Raw genomic sequence first — 14,899 nt, 5'->3', positions numbered from 1 at the left:
GTGTTTTTGGGATCCTTAAGGAGGAGGGGGAGCAGCCCCAAGTCGTGGTCCACATAGGCACCAACGACATAGGTAGGAAGAGAGATGGGGATTTAAGGCAGAAATTCAGGGAGCTAGGGTGGAAGCTTAGAGCGAGAACAAACAGAGTTGTTATCTCTGGGTTGTTGCCCGTGCCACGTGATAGCGAAGCGAGGAATAGGGAGAGAGAGGAGTTGAACACGTGGCTGCAGGGATGGTGCAGGAGGGAGGGTTTTGGTTTCCTGGATAATTGGGGCTCTTTCTGGAGTAGGTGGGACCTCTACAAACAGGATGGTCTTCACCTGAACCAGAGGGGTACCAATATCCTGGGGCGGGGGGAGATTTGCTAGTGCTCTTCGGGGGGGTTTAAACTAATTCAGCAGGGGAATGGGAACCTAAATTGTAGTTCCAGTGTACAGGCTGTTGAGAGTAGTGAGGTCAGGGATAAGGTTACAAGGACGCAAGAGGGCACTGGCAAGCAAGAACTTGGTTTAAAGTGTGTCTGCTTCAACGCCAGGAGCATCCGGAATAAGGTGGGTGAGCTTGCAGCATGGGTTGGTACCTGGGATCTCAATGTAGTGGCCATTTCGGAGACATGGGTAGAGCAGGGGCAGGAATGGATGTTGCAGGTTCCGGGATTTAGATGTTTCAGTAAGAACAGAGAAGATGGTAAAAGAGGGGGGGGCGTGGCATTGTTAATCAAGGAGAGTATTACAGCGGCAGAAAGGACGTTTGAGGACTCGTCTACTGAGGTAGTATGGGCCGAGGTTATAAACAGGAGAGGAGAGGTCACCCTGTTGAGGTTATAAGAGACAGGATTTATAATCATCTTGAAAAGAATAAGTTCATTAGCGATAGTCAGCACAGTTTTGTGAAGGGTAGGTCGTGCCTCACAAACCTTATTGAGTTTTTCGAGAAGGTGACCAAACAGGTGGATGAGGGTAAAGCCGTGGATGTGGTGTATATGGATTTCAGTAAGGCGTTTGATAAGGTTCCCCACGGTAGGCTATTGCAGAAAATATGGAAGTATGGGGTTGAAGGTGATTTAGAGCTTTGGATCAGAAATTGGCTAGCTGAAAGAAGACAGAGGGTGGTGGTTGATGGCAAATGTTCATCCTGGAGTTTAGTTACTAGTGGTGTACCGCAAGGATCTGTTTTGGGGCCACTGCTGTTTGTCATTTTTATAAATGACCTGGAAGAGGGTGTAGAAGGGTGGGTTAGTAAATTTGCGGATGACACGAAGGTCGGTGGAGTTGTGGATAGTGCCGAAGGATGTTGTAGGGTACAGAGGGACATAGATAGGCTGCAGAGCTGGGCTGAGAGATGGCAAATGGAGTTTAATGCGGAAAAGTGTGAGGTGATTCACTTTGGAAGGAGTAACAGGAATGCAGAGTACTGGGCTAATGGGAAGATTCTTGGTAGTGTAGATGAACAGAGAGATCTTGGTGTCCAGGTACATAAATCCCTGAAAGTTGCTACCCAGGTTAATAGGGCTGTTAAGAAGGCATATGGTGTGTTAGCTTTTATTAGTAGGGGGATCGAGTTTCGGAGCCACGAGGTCATGCTGCAGCTGTACAAAACTCTGGTGCAGCCGCACCTGGAGTATTGCGTGCAGTTCTGGTCACCGCATTATAGGAAGGATGTGGAAGCTTTGGAAAGGGTGCAGAGGAGATTTACTAGGATGTTGCCTGGTATGGAGGGAAGGTCTTACGAGGAAAGGCTGAGGGACTTGAGGTTGTTTTCGTTGGAGAGAAGGAGGAGGAGAGGTGACTTAATAGAGACATATAAGATAATCAGAGGGTTAGATAGGGTGGATAGTGAGAGTCTTTTCCCTCGGATGGTGATGGCAAACACGAGGGGACATAGCTTTAAGTTGAGGGGTGATAGATATAGGACAGATGTCAGAGGTAGTTTCTTTACTCAGAGAGTAGTAGGGGCGTGGAACGCCCTGCCTGCAACAGTAGTAGACTCGCCAACTTTAAGGGCATTTAAGTGGTCATTGGATAGACATATGGATGAAAATGGAATAGTGTAGGTCAGATGGTTTCACAGGTCGGCGCAACATCGAGGGCCGAAGGGCCTGTACTGCGCTGTAATGTTCTAAATTACAGTGGTAGAGTTCCCTTGTCAGGGTACAGATCCATTGTCGGGGTATGGATTTGTTGTCGCAATACAAATCAGTTTTTGGGGTACGGTAGCACAAGGCCTCTGGTATCTCAATCATAGTCATAGTTCATAACATGAGACGACAATGAGTGTTGGCTATTTGACCACAGGGTGTATCACAGCCCAGCATGATCCTGTCCTCGCCCGAGATCCACACACACGCAGGGAAAGAAAGAATGAACCAACTTGCAATTTTATCGCGCCTTTCACGTCCTTTGGATGTCCCAAAGTGCTTTACAGCCAATGAAATACAGACGCTATATAAATGCAAGCCTGTGTTTCAAATCCCGTTTCTCTAGCCTTTTGACAGTGTCATAGATTCCCTGCAACCTCTTCATTGTTGTGCTTCTGGCTCTGGTGTCGTCGTTTCTGAGATGTCTGAGATATCCACCCCACTTTAACTGTCACTAAATTCACATCAACCTAATATTTTGTGACCCAGAAATCCAAGAGCAAATGTTTTGTTTCTCTGTAACATGTCAAGCTGGGGATGCTGCTTATAGCCTGCTGCAGACTCTTACCCTCAAAGTACAGTAGTGGAGCAAACGTCACTGTGAGGAGGGAGATATAAAGAGCTCCTGTCTGTCAGAGTGAGAGACGACACTCACCACGGCTGCAGGATGTCTCAACTCAGTGTGTCAGTGATCGTCAGGGTGACAGTGATTTTCTGTCTTCTGTCCAACTGCCCAGCTAGTGGCTGGTATAAGCAGACGTCGAGTCCTCATTATTACTCAGTAGGGAGAGCATCTGGGCTACTCCAGGGCATCCGGCGGTCCGAGCATTTGCGACCAGATGGGATCAAAGAGGGCAGAGCTCGTGACCTGGTAAAGCTCGGGGACTTCTTGGCAGAAGACTCTCCACATCCGTCGATGGGACAGTGGGACGCTGCAATGGTGAGGTTTTACTCTGTTCATATTAACACCTAGTGAGACAACGCTGACAGTCCTCACATCAAATTTACTATCTCCTTAGTTCTGGTATTGAGTGGCACTGAGACTGGCGGACTGGTTTGCTGCCTAGTCCTAGTCACTGTGACTGGCTTCAGTGTCCCAGGACTAGTGAAGGAAAAGGTAGCTCCTGCTCATTATCAGGAGGCGTCTGCATGAGAGTGTGTGCACAAGAGTGTTCAAATGTACACGTCTGTGCATGCATATGTATGAGTGCAAGTGTGTACACATGTGCATGCGTGAACACATCTGTGTAATAACCAGATGTGTTGCCCCACATGGTCGTATATCCAAGGATTCTGTGCTCACGCGTGGAGAATGGAGTGAGGCAGCCGTGCGCTTCAGCACCAATAGAACTGCCTCGTCTTCAGGAGGAAGGGCAGGGGCAGAGAATTGGGAAGTTGCCGTGAATCAGTTAACCCTCTGAGATTATTATTAACTGCTAGTTCATGTTGACAAGATCTCGAGAATGAACGCTTAAATATCTTTAATAAGAGAACATTCTATTGCAGATGTTTTGCGTAAAGGAGGTTACTCCCCAGTTCAGCAGCTGTTCAGTCATCACTGAAGACCCATCAATCTACAACTGTAAAGCCAATGTCCGTCTGACCTTTCCGGCCAACAGCTGCAACTCTGTGGAACATTGAACGGGAGAGGGGAGGGGTTCAGAAGGAGAGGCAGAAGAGCAGAAAAAGACCAGAGGCAAACAGTGTGACAATAACCGACCTGTAAACCAATGTGTGTTACTGTCAAACCTTGCTTGTCTGATGTGAGATGTATAGTTTAATTGTGACATGTAATTTTTAGTTTAGTTTAGTTTAGAGATACAGCACTGAAACAGGCCCTTCGGCCCACCGAGTCCATGCCAACCATCAACCACCCATTTATACTAATCCTACATTCCTACCACATCCCCACCTGTTCCTATATTTCCCTACCACCTACCTATACTAGGGGCAATTTATAATGGCCAATTTACCTACCAACCTGCAAGTCTTTTGGCTTGTGGGAGGAAACCGGAGCACCCGGAGAAAACCCACGCAGACACAGGGAGAAATTGCAAACTCCACACAGGCAGTGCCCGGAATCGAACCCGGGTCACTGGAGTTGTGAGGCTGCGGTGCTAACCACTGCGCCACTGTATAATTGTAGAACTTCATCTGCTTTAAAAGGGAATATTGAATTTTTAGTCGATGTGAAATAAGACAGTCACTAACAAATCCAATAGGGAATTCAGGAGGAACTTCTTCACTTAGAGAGTGGGGAGAATGTGGAACCCGTTATTACAGGGAGTGGTCGAGGTGAATAGAATAGATACATTTAAGGGGAAGCTGGACAAACACATGAGGGAGAAAGGAATAGAAGGATATGCTGATAGGCTGAGATGAAAGGGGGGGGGGGTGAGGAGGCTCATGTGGAACATAAACACCAGCACGGACCTGATGGGCCAAATGGCCTGTTCCTGTTCTGGAAATTGGATTTAACCGTTATATGCAGAAACAATTTCTCCAAAAAATCGGAACTTAAAGATTAAAATGCTTCACCCTTGTTGTTGAATTGGTTGATTTCAGCTCAGCTGGAGACAGGGATTCCTTGCCTGCTGGGTTAGGGATGGGAAAATCAGCCAGGGTTCCCACTCCTGTTCTCCCCCCAGTAACCCCACGCTATTCATAGAATCCTACAGCACAGACGGAGGCCATTCATCCCATCGTGCCTGTGCTGGCTCTTTGAACGAGCTTTCCAATTAGTCCCACTCCCCTGCACCTTCCCCATAACTCAGCCAATTTGAAAGTTACCAGCGAATCTGCTTCCTTACAGACACTACATTCCAGATCACAACTCGCTGCGTTGAAAAATATTTTTCTCCTCGTCTTCTGTTGGGTGAGGAGAGGGTTGATTGTGGCTGCAACTGACCGTTGATGGTCTGATTGGGAGAGGGAGTGAAGACTTGTGCCCCAGTGAGAGCCTACAGCCTTCAGGATAGGACAGGGGTGTCTGGAGATGAGAGAAGATTAAGAATCTCACAGTTTGCCAACGTGTGCTTTGTTGTTTTGTGCACTGCAGCTTAATTGTACAAAAAAAATCAGTGAACTCACCTCCTCAGCACAATGAATATTGACAATAAAGTCAACAGCACCTTGAAATAAAGGTCATTTTACTGCAATTTCCATTCTCTGTCTCCCTACTTTTATCACAGTGAGTCCTACATTGTGCTGGTCGAGATGGTGGAAGTGAATGCTGTGAGAGTGATTAGTCTTCCCTCTGTCAGGATAGCTTCAGGGTAAACCTCAACTCTTGTCTGTTCCTATAACATATGTATCTTTAAAGAAAGGAAGACTTGCATTGCTATAGCGCCTTTCATGACTACCAAAGGTCTCAAAGTGCTTTACAGCCAATGAAGTCATTTTGAAGTGTAGTCGCTGTTGTAATGTAGGAAACACAGCAGCCAATTTACGCACAGCAAGATCCCACAAACAGCAATGTGATGATGACCAACCAGATCATCTGTTTGATGGTTGAGGGATAAATATTGGGCAGGACACAGGGGAGAACGCCCCCCCCTCCTCTTCTTCGAATAGTGGCCGTGGGGTCTTTTCCGCACACCTGAGAGGGCGGGTGAAACCACTGTTCAACGTCTCACCCAAAAAAAAACAGTAGCTCTGACAGTGTAGCACTTCCTCAGCTCTGCACTGAGAATGTCAGCCTGGACAACACTTGGACTCAAACAAGATGAGCCATGGCTGAGATGAACCCACCACACCTCCCAGTTCTCTCCCCAGCTCTGCTGAGAGTTTCTGAGGAACTCTTGTCTTTGATTTAGTGTTAAGCTGAGAATCTGTGCTCTGCCTCAGAGCCTCCACCCTGTGTCTGTGAGGCCAGCACACAAAGGACAAAATAATGAATGTGCAGCAGCCATATTTCCTCAATGGAGTCAGGACTGCTGTTCATTTACAACCTGTCTCTCTCTCTCATACTCTTCATTGTTTGATGACGTGTTATCGCTTCAGTACCTGGGGGCTCTGGGCATGTAACAGATCGTCACTCAACTGCAAAACGGTGACAAGAACAGACAACTCACATAAAAAAGGAACATTGATTCCACATATCGAAGATTATATTCACGCCAAAGCTGTAAAACTCACAGCATTGAGTTCTTCCATCCGATTTCCCCTTCTTATTCCACTTCTCTCCTATCCTGAAGGCATAGACTATTGCTCTAACGAGTACCTTACCCAGTGGCCATTCTTTATCTTTGACCCTTGGTATTGAGGGGTCAGCTGCAGCTGTGGACAGTTGTCAGTTTGGCTTCAGTAGTAGAACTCTTGCAGCCAGTAGCTCATTGGATTCAAGCCCCACTCCAGAGATTTGAGGTCAAATCCCCAGTACCGTTCAGCACAGAGGGAGGGCTGCACTGTTGTAGGTTTAAGCTGTTTAACCCAACCCCAACAGCCTGTTCAGGTGTAAAAGATCTGATGAAACTATTTGGAAGGAAAGGAGGGACATGCTGGACCATATTCATCCCTCACTCAACAACAATAAACATAGATTAACTGGACAGTTATCTCATATATTTTCTGTTAGTGGAATCTTGCTGTGCCTAGATTTGTCTACTTTGTTTGCCTACACTTCAGATGTACTTCATTGACTGTGAAGCGCTTTGGGACAACCTGAGGACGTGAAAGGTGCTACAGAAATGCAAGTTCTTCTTGCAAAGTCAGGTCATACGAAAGGGTCCGAAGTTGGCTCAGTAATATTGCCAAGCTTCATTCTGGGTTATGTTCTTTGCTGCATTCATATACTTCAGGAAAATAAAACCATTGCAGCACTTGACTGATTAATAGTGTATTGTAAATATTCACACTGGAGCTGATGTGATTTAATAACATTTTTATTGTAATACTTTTCCTCATTAACACATTAAAGGTTTCGGGATGTACTCAGGCAAAGCAGAAACTAACCAGAGCAACTGAGTGAGAACAAGATGATTCAGAAAGCCAGCGGGTTACAAGCAGGGAGGTAAAGAAATGTTAATCAGTGTGTTCAGTAGGGCCCCGGGCGTTTTCCTCTCCACTGAGTGACACAGTTAACAAATCATATAAACAAAAGCGGGGCAAAGTCAAGTTTCAATTTCAAACTGGAGAGAAGCTTTGGCAAATTAGTAAAACTTAAAATCGAATTTAATGCCCTTCCCTCACACAAAGTCTGCTGGTTTGATAACACCCGACAACATGGACTGTCAAACCCTCCTGGAGAGTGCAGGAATTAAAACTCTGCTGCAAGCAACAATCCCAGGAGAAATATCTTTAAAGCATTAAAGAAACAATGGTGTGTATTCTTAATTCTTTTTCCACCTTCGAGATTCTGAGACAAGGGCCAGAAAGAGGAATCGAGTATCAGGAATCTGAATTATGAGGGAGAGCAGATAAAGCAACGGAGATGGAATGTCTGTAATATCACCTGCAATTAAGTTGCAAGATTAGTACAAGGGTCTAACTAGTAAAAGGTAATTGTAGGGATGCACAGCGTCAATCAAGGCCGTCTGCCTGTTAGGGGGATGTCAAAGATCTCATGCAGAGTTCTCCCCAGCATCCTGGGACAACATTCCCCCCACACCCAACTGCCAATTGTAGGGATCTTGCTGTGCATAAAATGGCTGCTTGATTTGGTTACATGACATGAGTTGCTGGACTTTGAAGAACTTCCTCGTGTGTGAACATTTTGTGATCTCTCTATTAACGTTCTCTCCAAATAGGTCATGGATTTTTATTTTGGTCATTTTTTGCCCATTCTGTTAAGTTTGACAAATTCCTACTCGCCCTGGTCCTACGCTCCCAAGTCTGATGGATTCCACTCCCATCCAGCCTGTTCCAAACATTCTCAACCCCCTGATGTTTTTTCACATTTATTTCCAATCTCAATGCGTTGAAATGAATTGTTTAACACCCTCAAGTCATTTATTTGTCATCAAACCTCCAGAGAGATGATTAGAGCCTTATAAAAGAAAAGCAAACAAACAATGTCTCTGTACCATCAGTGAATCATTCTGATTGAGATAGTTTTCAGTGAGCAGTCGCTGTAATTTCACCAGTAAAACCTCCCTTGCTCTTTCTGTCCTCAATCTTTTCCTTTCCTCTCACATTTTGATAGCACCTTTCATGACCTCAGGACATCCCAAAGCGCTTTGAAGTACTTTTGAAGGGTAGTCACTGTTGTAATGTAGGAAAGACGGCAGCCAACTTGCGCACAGCAAGATCCCACAAACAGCAGTGTGATAATGACCAGATCACCTGTCTTGGGATGTTGGCTGAGGGACAAATACTGGCCAGGACACCAGGGAGAACTTCCCCACTCTTCTTCCAAATAGTGTCAGTGAAATCTTTCACATCCGCCTGATAGAGGGCAGACGGGGCCTTGATTTAATGTTTTAGTTTTAGAGATACAGCACTGAAACAGGCCCTTCGGCCCACCGAGTCTGTGCCGACCATCAACCACCCATTTATACTAATCCTACACTAATCCCATATTCCTGCCACATCCCCACCTGTTCCTATATTTCCCTACCACCTACCTATACCAGGGGCAATTTATAATGGCCAATTTACCTACCAACCTGCAAGTCTTTTGGCTTGTGGGAGGAAACCGGAGCACCCGGAGAAAACCCATGCAGACACAGGGAGAACTTGCAAACTCCACACCGGCAGTACCCAGAATTGAACCCGGGTCGCTGGAACTGTGAGGCTGCCGTGCTAACCACTACACCACTGTGCCGCCCCATCCGTCTCATCCAAAAGACGGCACCTCCAACAGTGCAGCACTCCCTCAATACTGCACTGGGAGTGTCAGTCCTGGATTATGTGCTCAAGTCTCTGGAGTGGGTCTTGAACCCACAACCCTTCTGAATCAGAGGTGAGTGAGTGCCCACTGAGCTATAGATAATAAATGGCCAATCAGCCCATTGAGCTCAATCTTCTGTAGAACCCCAACACCGCACTGACACAACTTCTAATTGCCTCTTGAATTACTGCAGAAGTTTTGCCCCGAACCCCAAACACCAGCTATCAATCTACCTGAAAGAGAGCTTCTCAAAATCAGCCCATGAATCCTCCTTTTCCCATTTTCTCCCCTTGAGCCAGTGTTCAGGATGTCCATCTTCCCTGCAATCTCATATCCCTCGGAAAGGTCCCCATCTCATTCACCTCCTAAGATTTTCTAACCATGCTCAAAGTTAACTTGACTGCTGCCGCTATCCAGACTCGAATCTGTCACCAAACAGTCCACTCTTCATGCGTGAAGCCAGACAGTGAGAATTTGGCAGGCTTTTCAACTGTGGAGGCATCACAGCTGGGTGGAAGCCACACTTGTGTATTTCCAACCGGGATTCCAGGGATTGTGCTCAAAAGCAGGGATTTTGACTCATTATGTTTTCTCCCCATCTCCCCCTCACCCCCAACCTGGAGGCACGGAGGGGAGTTGAAACACTCTCGCAAAAGTGACAAATGCAAGATGATGCGAGTGAACACAAGTGAAACAGACAACGTCAGAGTGAGAGGAAAAGCAGAGTAAAGGACGTGAGCAGAGTAAAGAGTGACAGTGAGGGGAAGGATTTGTTGGTTTTTTTATCTCCCCACGGAGAACATTTATGAAGTAAAATAAGGATTCACAGGCTGGTTTAATGGCCTGTTTGCCTGTGACAGGTGCTGTAGCCAAGTGGTTACTGGAGTAATCCTGTCTTCTGGATTAATGATCAGGAGATGTGAGTTTAAATCCCACCATGGCAGCTGGGGAATTTAAATTCAGTTAATTAAATAAAGCTGGAATAAAAAGCTAATAGCAGTAATGGTGACCATGATGCTACTGGCTTGTCATAAAAACCCATCTGGTTCACTAATCCCCTTTAGGGAATGAAATCTGCCATCCTTACCTGCTCTGATCTACAAGTGACTCCAGTCGCACCACAATGTGGTTGACTATTAACTGCCCTCTGAAATGGCCTAGTAAGTGACTTGGTGGTATCACAAGGACAGTTATGGATGGCAATAACTGATCATTGAATAATTGCAGGACATTCGGCCCATTGTGTTTTGCCAGCTCTCTGCTGGAGCAATTTAACTTGTCCCACTCCCCTGCCTTTTCCCTGTAGCCCTGCAAATGTTTTCTCTTCAGATAATTATACAATTCTCTTCTTGAGGCCTTGATTGAAACAGCCTCCACCACGCTCTCAGGCAGTGCATTCCAGATCCTAACCACTCGCTGCGTAAAACAGTTTTTCCGTACGTGGCTGTTGCTTCTTTTGCCATTCGCCTTAAATCGGTGTCCTCTGGTTCTCGACCCTTCCGCCTGGTCAGAGTCGGACATGTCCTGAGAATGAATAGAGAATGGTCCTTTCATGGGCCATGACTGTCTTTATCCCAGTCAATAGGGGGTGAGTCCCCTATGTGGAGGGGTTTAACGGTTCCCCCATCCTATACAGAGGGGGCAGGGAAGAAGGGCAGACACCAGTCATGAAGATCCTGCTCGAAACTCAGAACAGCATCAAAGGGAAGAAATAATAGAAAACAGACAGGAACCTGGCAGAAAGGGATGTGCGTGCGGCCACAACACAAGTGATAGTAACTGCAAAGGGCAGAAGTACAATCGCCTCGTTCAGTGAGGGATGTGGCTTCTGGCTCCCTCCAGTGGGGAGGCCTTCAATTACAGTGAGTAAAACACACTACAGGAGCATTATGAAACTGAGCCACATAAAGTGATATCAGGGACAGGTAACCAAAAGAGGTAGGTTTTAAGGATCATCCTAAAGGAGGAAGAGGCAGAGAGGTTTAGGGAGAGAATTCCAGAGCTTAGGGCCTCAGCAGCTGAAGGCACGGCCGCCAATGGTGGAACGATGGGAATTGGGGGGTGTTTACGAGGCCAGAATTGCAGGAACGCAGAGATCTCAGAGGGTTGTGGGGTTATAAGAGGAGGTTATAGAGATAGGGAGGAGGAGACCATGCAGGGATTTGAAAACAAACATGAGAATTTTAAAATCAATACTTTGCCTGACCTGGAGCCAATGCAATCTGATGACATATAATGATACAGCAAACGAGGCCATTCAGCCCATCGTATCGGTGCCAACTCTGAAAGAGTCCCACCCCCGGCTCTTTCCCCACTGCCCTGCAAATTTTTCCTTTTCAAGTATGTATCCAATTCCCTTTTGAAAGTTAGTATTGAACCTGCTTCCACCGCCCTTTCAGGCAGCGGGTTCCAGATCACAACAACTCGCTGTGTAAATCATTTCTCATCTCCCCCTCTGGTTCTTTTGGCCATCACCTTTAATTTGTGCCCTCAGATTACCGACTCTCCTGTCAGTGCAAATATAGATGCTACTGTCTTGATAAGTGTAAAGAGACTGCAGAAAGTAACATCCAAAATCACTGACATATTCACACACTTAGTTACAAATTTTTTTTAAAGTATATAATTTCTTGGGATGGCCCATAAAAAAAACCAGAATGAGAAAATATTCAGGAAAATGAATGACTATCAAGACTGCCAACTTCCACCTTTGTATAACCGCCTGTCTCTACCCCTGCCTCAGCAGTTCTGCTGCTGAAACCCTCATCCATGCCTTTTTCACCTCCAAAATCAACTATTCCACTGCTCGAGCGGCTGACCTCCACCTTCCATAACCATCCACACTCATCTAAATCCCTGCTGCCTGTGTCCTAACTCACATCCCGTTCACCCATCACCCTGTCCTCGCTGACTGACATTGGCTCCTGGTCTGGTAATGCCTCGATTTTGAATTTTAAAAAAAAAATTGTTTTCAAAACCCTTCATGGCCTCGCCCCTCGTTATCTCTGTAATCTCCTCCAGCCCCACTACCCTCAGCGAGATCTCTGCGCTCCTCCAATTCTGGCCTCTTGTGCATCCACGATTTTAATCGCTCCACCGCTGGCAGCTGTGCCTTCAACTGCCTGGGCCCTGAACTCTGGAATTCCCTCCCACTTTGGATTAAGAATGACACCATTGTGTGTGTGTGTGTGTGAGAGAGTGAGTGAGAGAGTGAGAGTGAGAGAGTGAGAGAGAGAGAGAGAGAGAGAGAGAGAGTGAGTGAGTGAGTGAGTGAGTGAGTGAGTGAGAGTGAGAGAGTGAGAGAGTGAGTGAGTGAGTGATGGTGAAGGATGAAAATTAACAGGAAGCCATTTTATCTACTTGAAACATTTTATTGAGAATCACAATTTTACAGATAAATATTTAATATCTGCTCAACATACCACAAACACAAGCCACACTGTGAAGGATACACAGCGGCAACAATATATAAAGACACAGGGCTCCAGTTATACACCATGAATCCTATACGTAAAATGCTACACACAGAGTTCGCAATAAGTTAGTGGCTAGTGCAATGTGCTCTCTTGGTGGCTGGAGAGTCCGGGATTGGACGAATGATATCAGACTGGGGATGGTTCACACCCTTAATTCCTCCTCTACCCCAAACCTCTGCATCAGGGTGGGGGATGAGACATACGTGGTGCATAGCATAGAAACCATGGAAATGGTTACACCTGTTGGATATTCCAGGCACCCAGCAGGGGTGAGCAAATTCTGCTTAATATTCCCCCACTGCACTCCCCGCTCCGCCCCATGTATCCCTTACGTGCCCAATTATCTGAGGTAACTGCTGCCGAGGGAGTTGCCAATTCGCAGGCTGCTTATAATTGAATTTCTATAGCGCCTTTCACAACCTGAGGACATCCCAAAGCTCTTTACAGCCAAAGAAGTACTTTTTGAAGTGTAAATACTGTTGTAATGTAAGAAACGCAGCAGCCAATTTGCACACAGCAAGATCCCACAAACAGCAATTGATAATGACCAGATTGTCTGTTTGCCTTTAGTGATGTTGATTGTGGGATAAATATTGGCCCAGGACACTGGGGAGAACTCCCCTGCTCTTCTTCGAAATAGTGGCCATGGAATCTTTTCCGCCCACCTCAGCAGACAGACAGGCCTCGGTTTAATGTCTCATCTTGAAAGACGGAACCTCTGGCAGTGCAGCTCTCCCTCAGTACTGCACTGGGTCAGCCTGGACCTTGTGCTCAAGTCTCCGGAGTGGGACTTGAACCCATGAATTTCTGCCTCAGAGGTGGGAGTGATATGCAAATGGATCATTAACAAAAACAATCAGCTGCCGGTTGAAATTTCCTCTGGCTCGAAAAAAAATCAAATGTCGAAAAGGTCTGGAGAGGATGGAAATCAAACTGAACAGAGTGTGTTCATCGTCTGTCTTTCTTACCTCCTATCCTGCAGTTGTCTCTCTACGGATCTTGATCAATCCCACCCAGTACCTCACCCACCAACGGATGCTTGGTTTGTGGCAGACACAGCCACCAGAACAGGTACTGCAAATCCATCTACTGCTGCGAGGTGCTCTCCCAACGGTGAGTGAACTGATCGGTGCCACCTCAATCACTACTTGCCAATTTACTGCGCACTCTCTCCTACTCTTGCCAGTTTTGTTCGTGTTCTGCGCTACAGGCTCTCAGCTTGCGTTTTCTCAATTGAAAAAAAAACAAAGAAATAGGTCAGATGTGCTCGGGATTTGCAGTATTTTTTTGAAGTATTATCTTTTATACACGGAAGTTTCCGGATACCTTCACTTGGCAGCATTACCTCAGAAAGTCTGGGCCTAGCCGTATCCATAGGAACACATAAAAAGGTTGTTTTTTAATACAACAGTAAAATACTATATGAAATACAGATTTATACATTTTCGTTTAACGTTAAGGATCTGTAGTTTAAGTTGCAGCTTTCCCTGGTTTGTACACAGAATACTAGGCAATCTGTAGAGTGAGGTTTGATAAGACAGTATCTTCAGACAGGCAGCCCCTCAGACTGTGTCATCATGTCACAATCTTCCATGTACTTGTGTTCTATCGACTGCCGTTATGTTGGTATTAAAAGCGGTGTTAAGTGTGTGCAGGCTGTGTGCGTGACGCCAATCCCACAAGACCACAACGCCAATTACGACTAATTACGGCCAATGGTCAGTTGTTTCTCTCGCACCATTCACATCACTGACTGTTGACCAATTAGTTAATCTACTACCCGCTGCCCTGCCCTCCATCCCAAAGCTGAAGGTGTTAATTCCTTGCTGGGGACGTGGGCACTGTGGGATCTTCCTGCCCCTCTGCTAACAGATGCAAGGCTTCAGTTGAAGAGAGTCAATGGACTATTTGGTTGAGAGGGGCCATCCGGACTGTTCTCTGGCGAGCTCCCTATACACTTCCCAGTACTGGTGCGGGGGGGGGGGGGAAATGTCCTCTCGATGCTGATCAGGAGCTGGAACCCGGGCTGATTTCCACTTTCTTCCTGAGCTCAATAATACTGAAGGCAAATACTGCCTGGGCTGAGATGAGCTCACTCCAGCACAGCTTCAGAATCAGAACCTGTGCCCAGTTCAGTTCAAACATCAGACCCTGAATTGTAGCACAGGAGTCCTCGAGGACTCTCCAGGGACACTGGTTGGATCTTGAGAGGGCAATGGAGAGAGAGGTCTGTTAGCATGCGTGGCGAGAAGCAAAACTGCCCCAAATCTGTGTTCTATGTTCTAAATCTGTGGCCTCCACCTTAACAATTGAACCAAAACAGAGCCCTCTCTGAGGCCAGCGTGGGGACGTCACCTCCTCTTGGGAGCATGGGCCCAAACCCCCTGCCCTGTACAAATCCGCAAGACAATCAAAAGGCACGAGATGGTAAGAATTTTCTCAGACTAGGCTGGAGTT

At 46.4% G+C, this 14,899-nt stretch overlaps 2 protein-coding genes across 2 annotated transcripts in view; one reads left to right on the top strand and one right to left on the bottom strand.

Annotated features, from left to right (window-relative positions):
* The first annotated feature begins 2,804 nt into the window (after window positions 1-2,804).
* On the top strand, window positions 2,805-3,778 carry LOC137353702 (neuropeptide B-like). The gene is made up of 2 exons (XM_068020065.1): window positions 2,805-3,077; window positions 3,644-3,778. Exons 1-2 carry the CDS (start codon window positions 2,805-2,807, stop codon window positions 3,776-3,778), a joined length of 408 nt encoding a protein of 135 aa, XP_067876166.1.
* Window positions 3,779-12,329: 8,551 nt separating this feature from the next.
* LOC137353473 (synaptogyrin-1-like) overlaps window positions 12,330-14,899 on the bottom strand; it is a 22,054-nt gene continuing 19,484 nt past the window's right edge. The window contains exon 4 of the mRNA XM_068019794.1: window positions 12,330-14,899. This exon is cut by the window's right edge and continues 1,895 nt beyond it. The gene's annotated coding sequence lies outside the window, so the exon portion shown is untranslated.

Source organism: Heterodontus francisci, chromosome 41 (genome assembly GCF_036365525.1).
Source record: "Heterodontus francisci isolate sHetFra1 chromosome 41, sHetFra1.hap1, whole genome shotgun sequence".
NCBI lineage: Eukaryota > Metazoa > Chordata > Chondrichthyes > Heterodontiformes > Heterodontidae > Heterodontus > Heterodontus francisci.
This window is presented reverse-complemented; position numbering and strand designations above follow the sequence as displayed.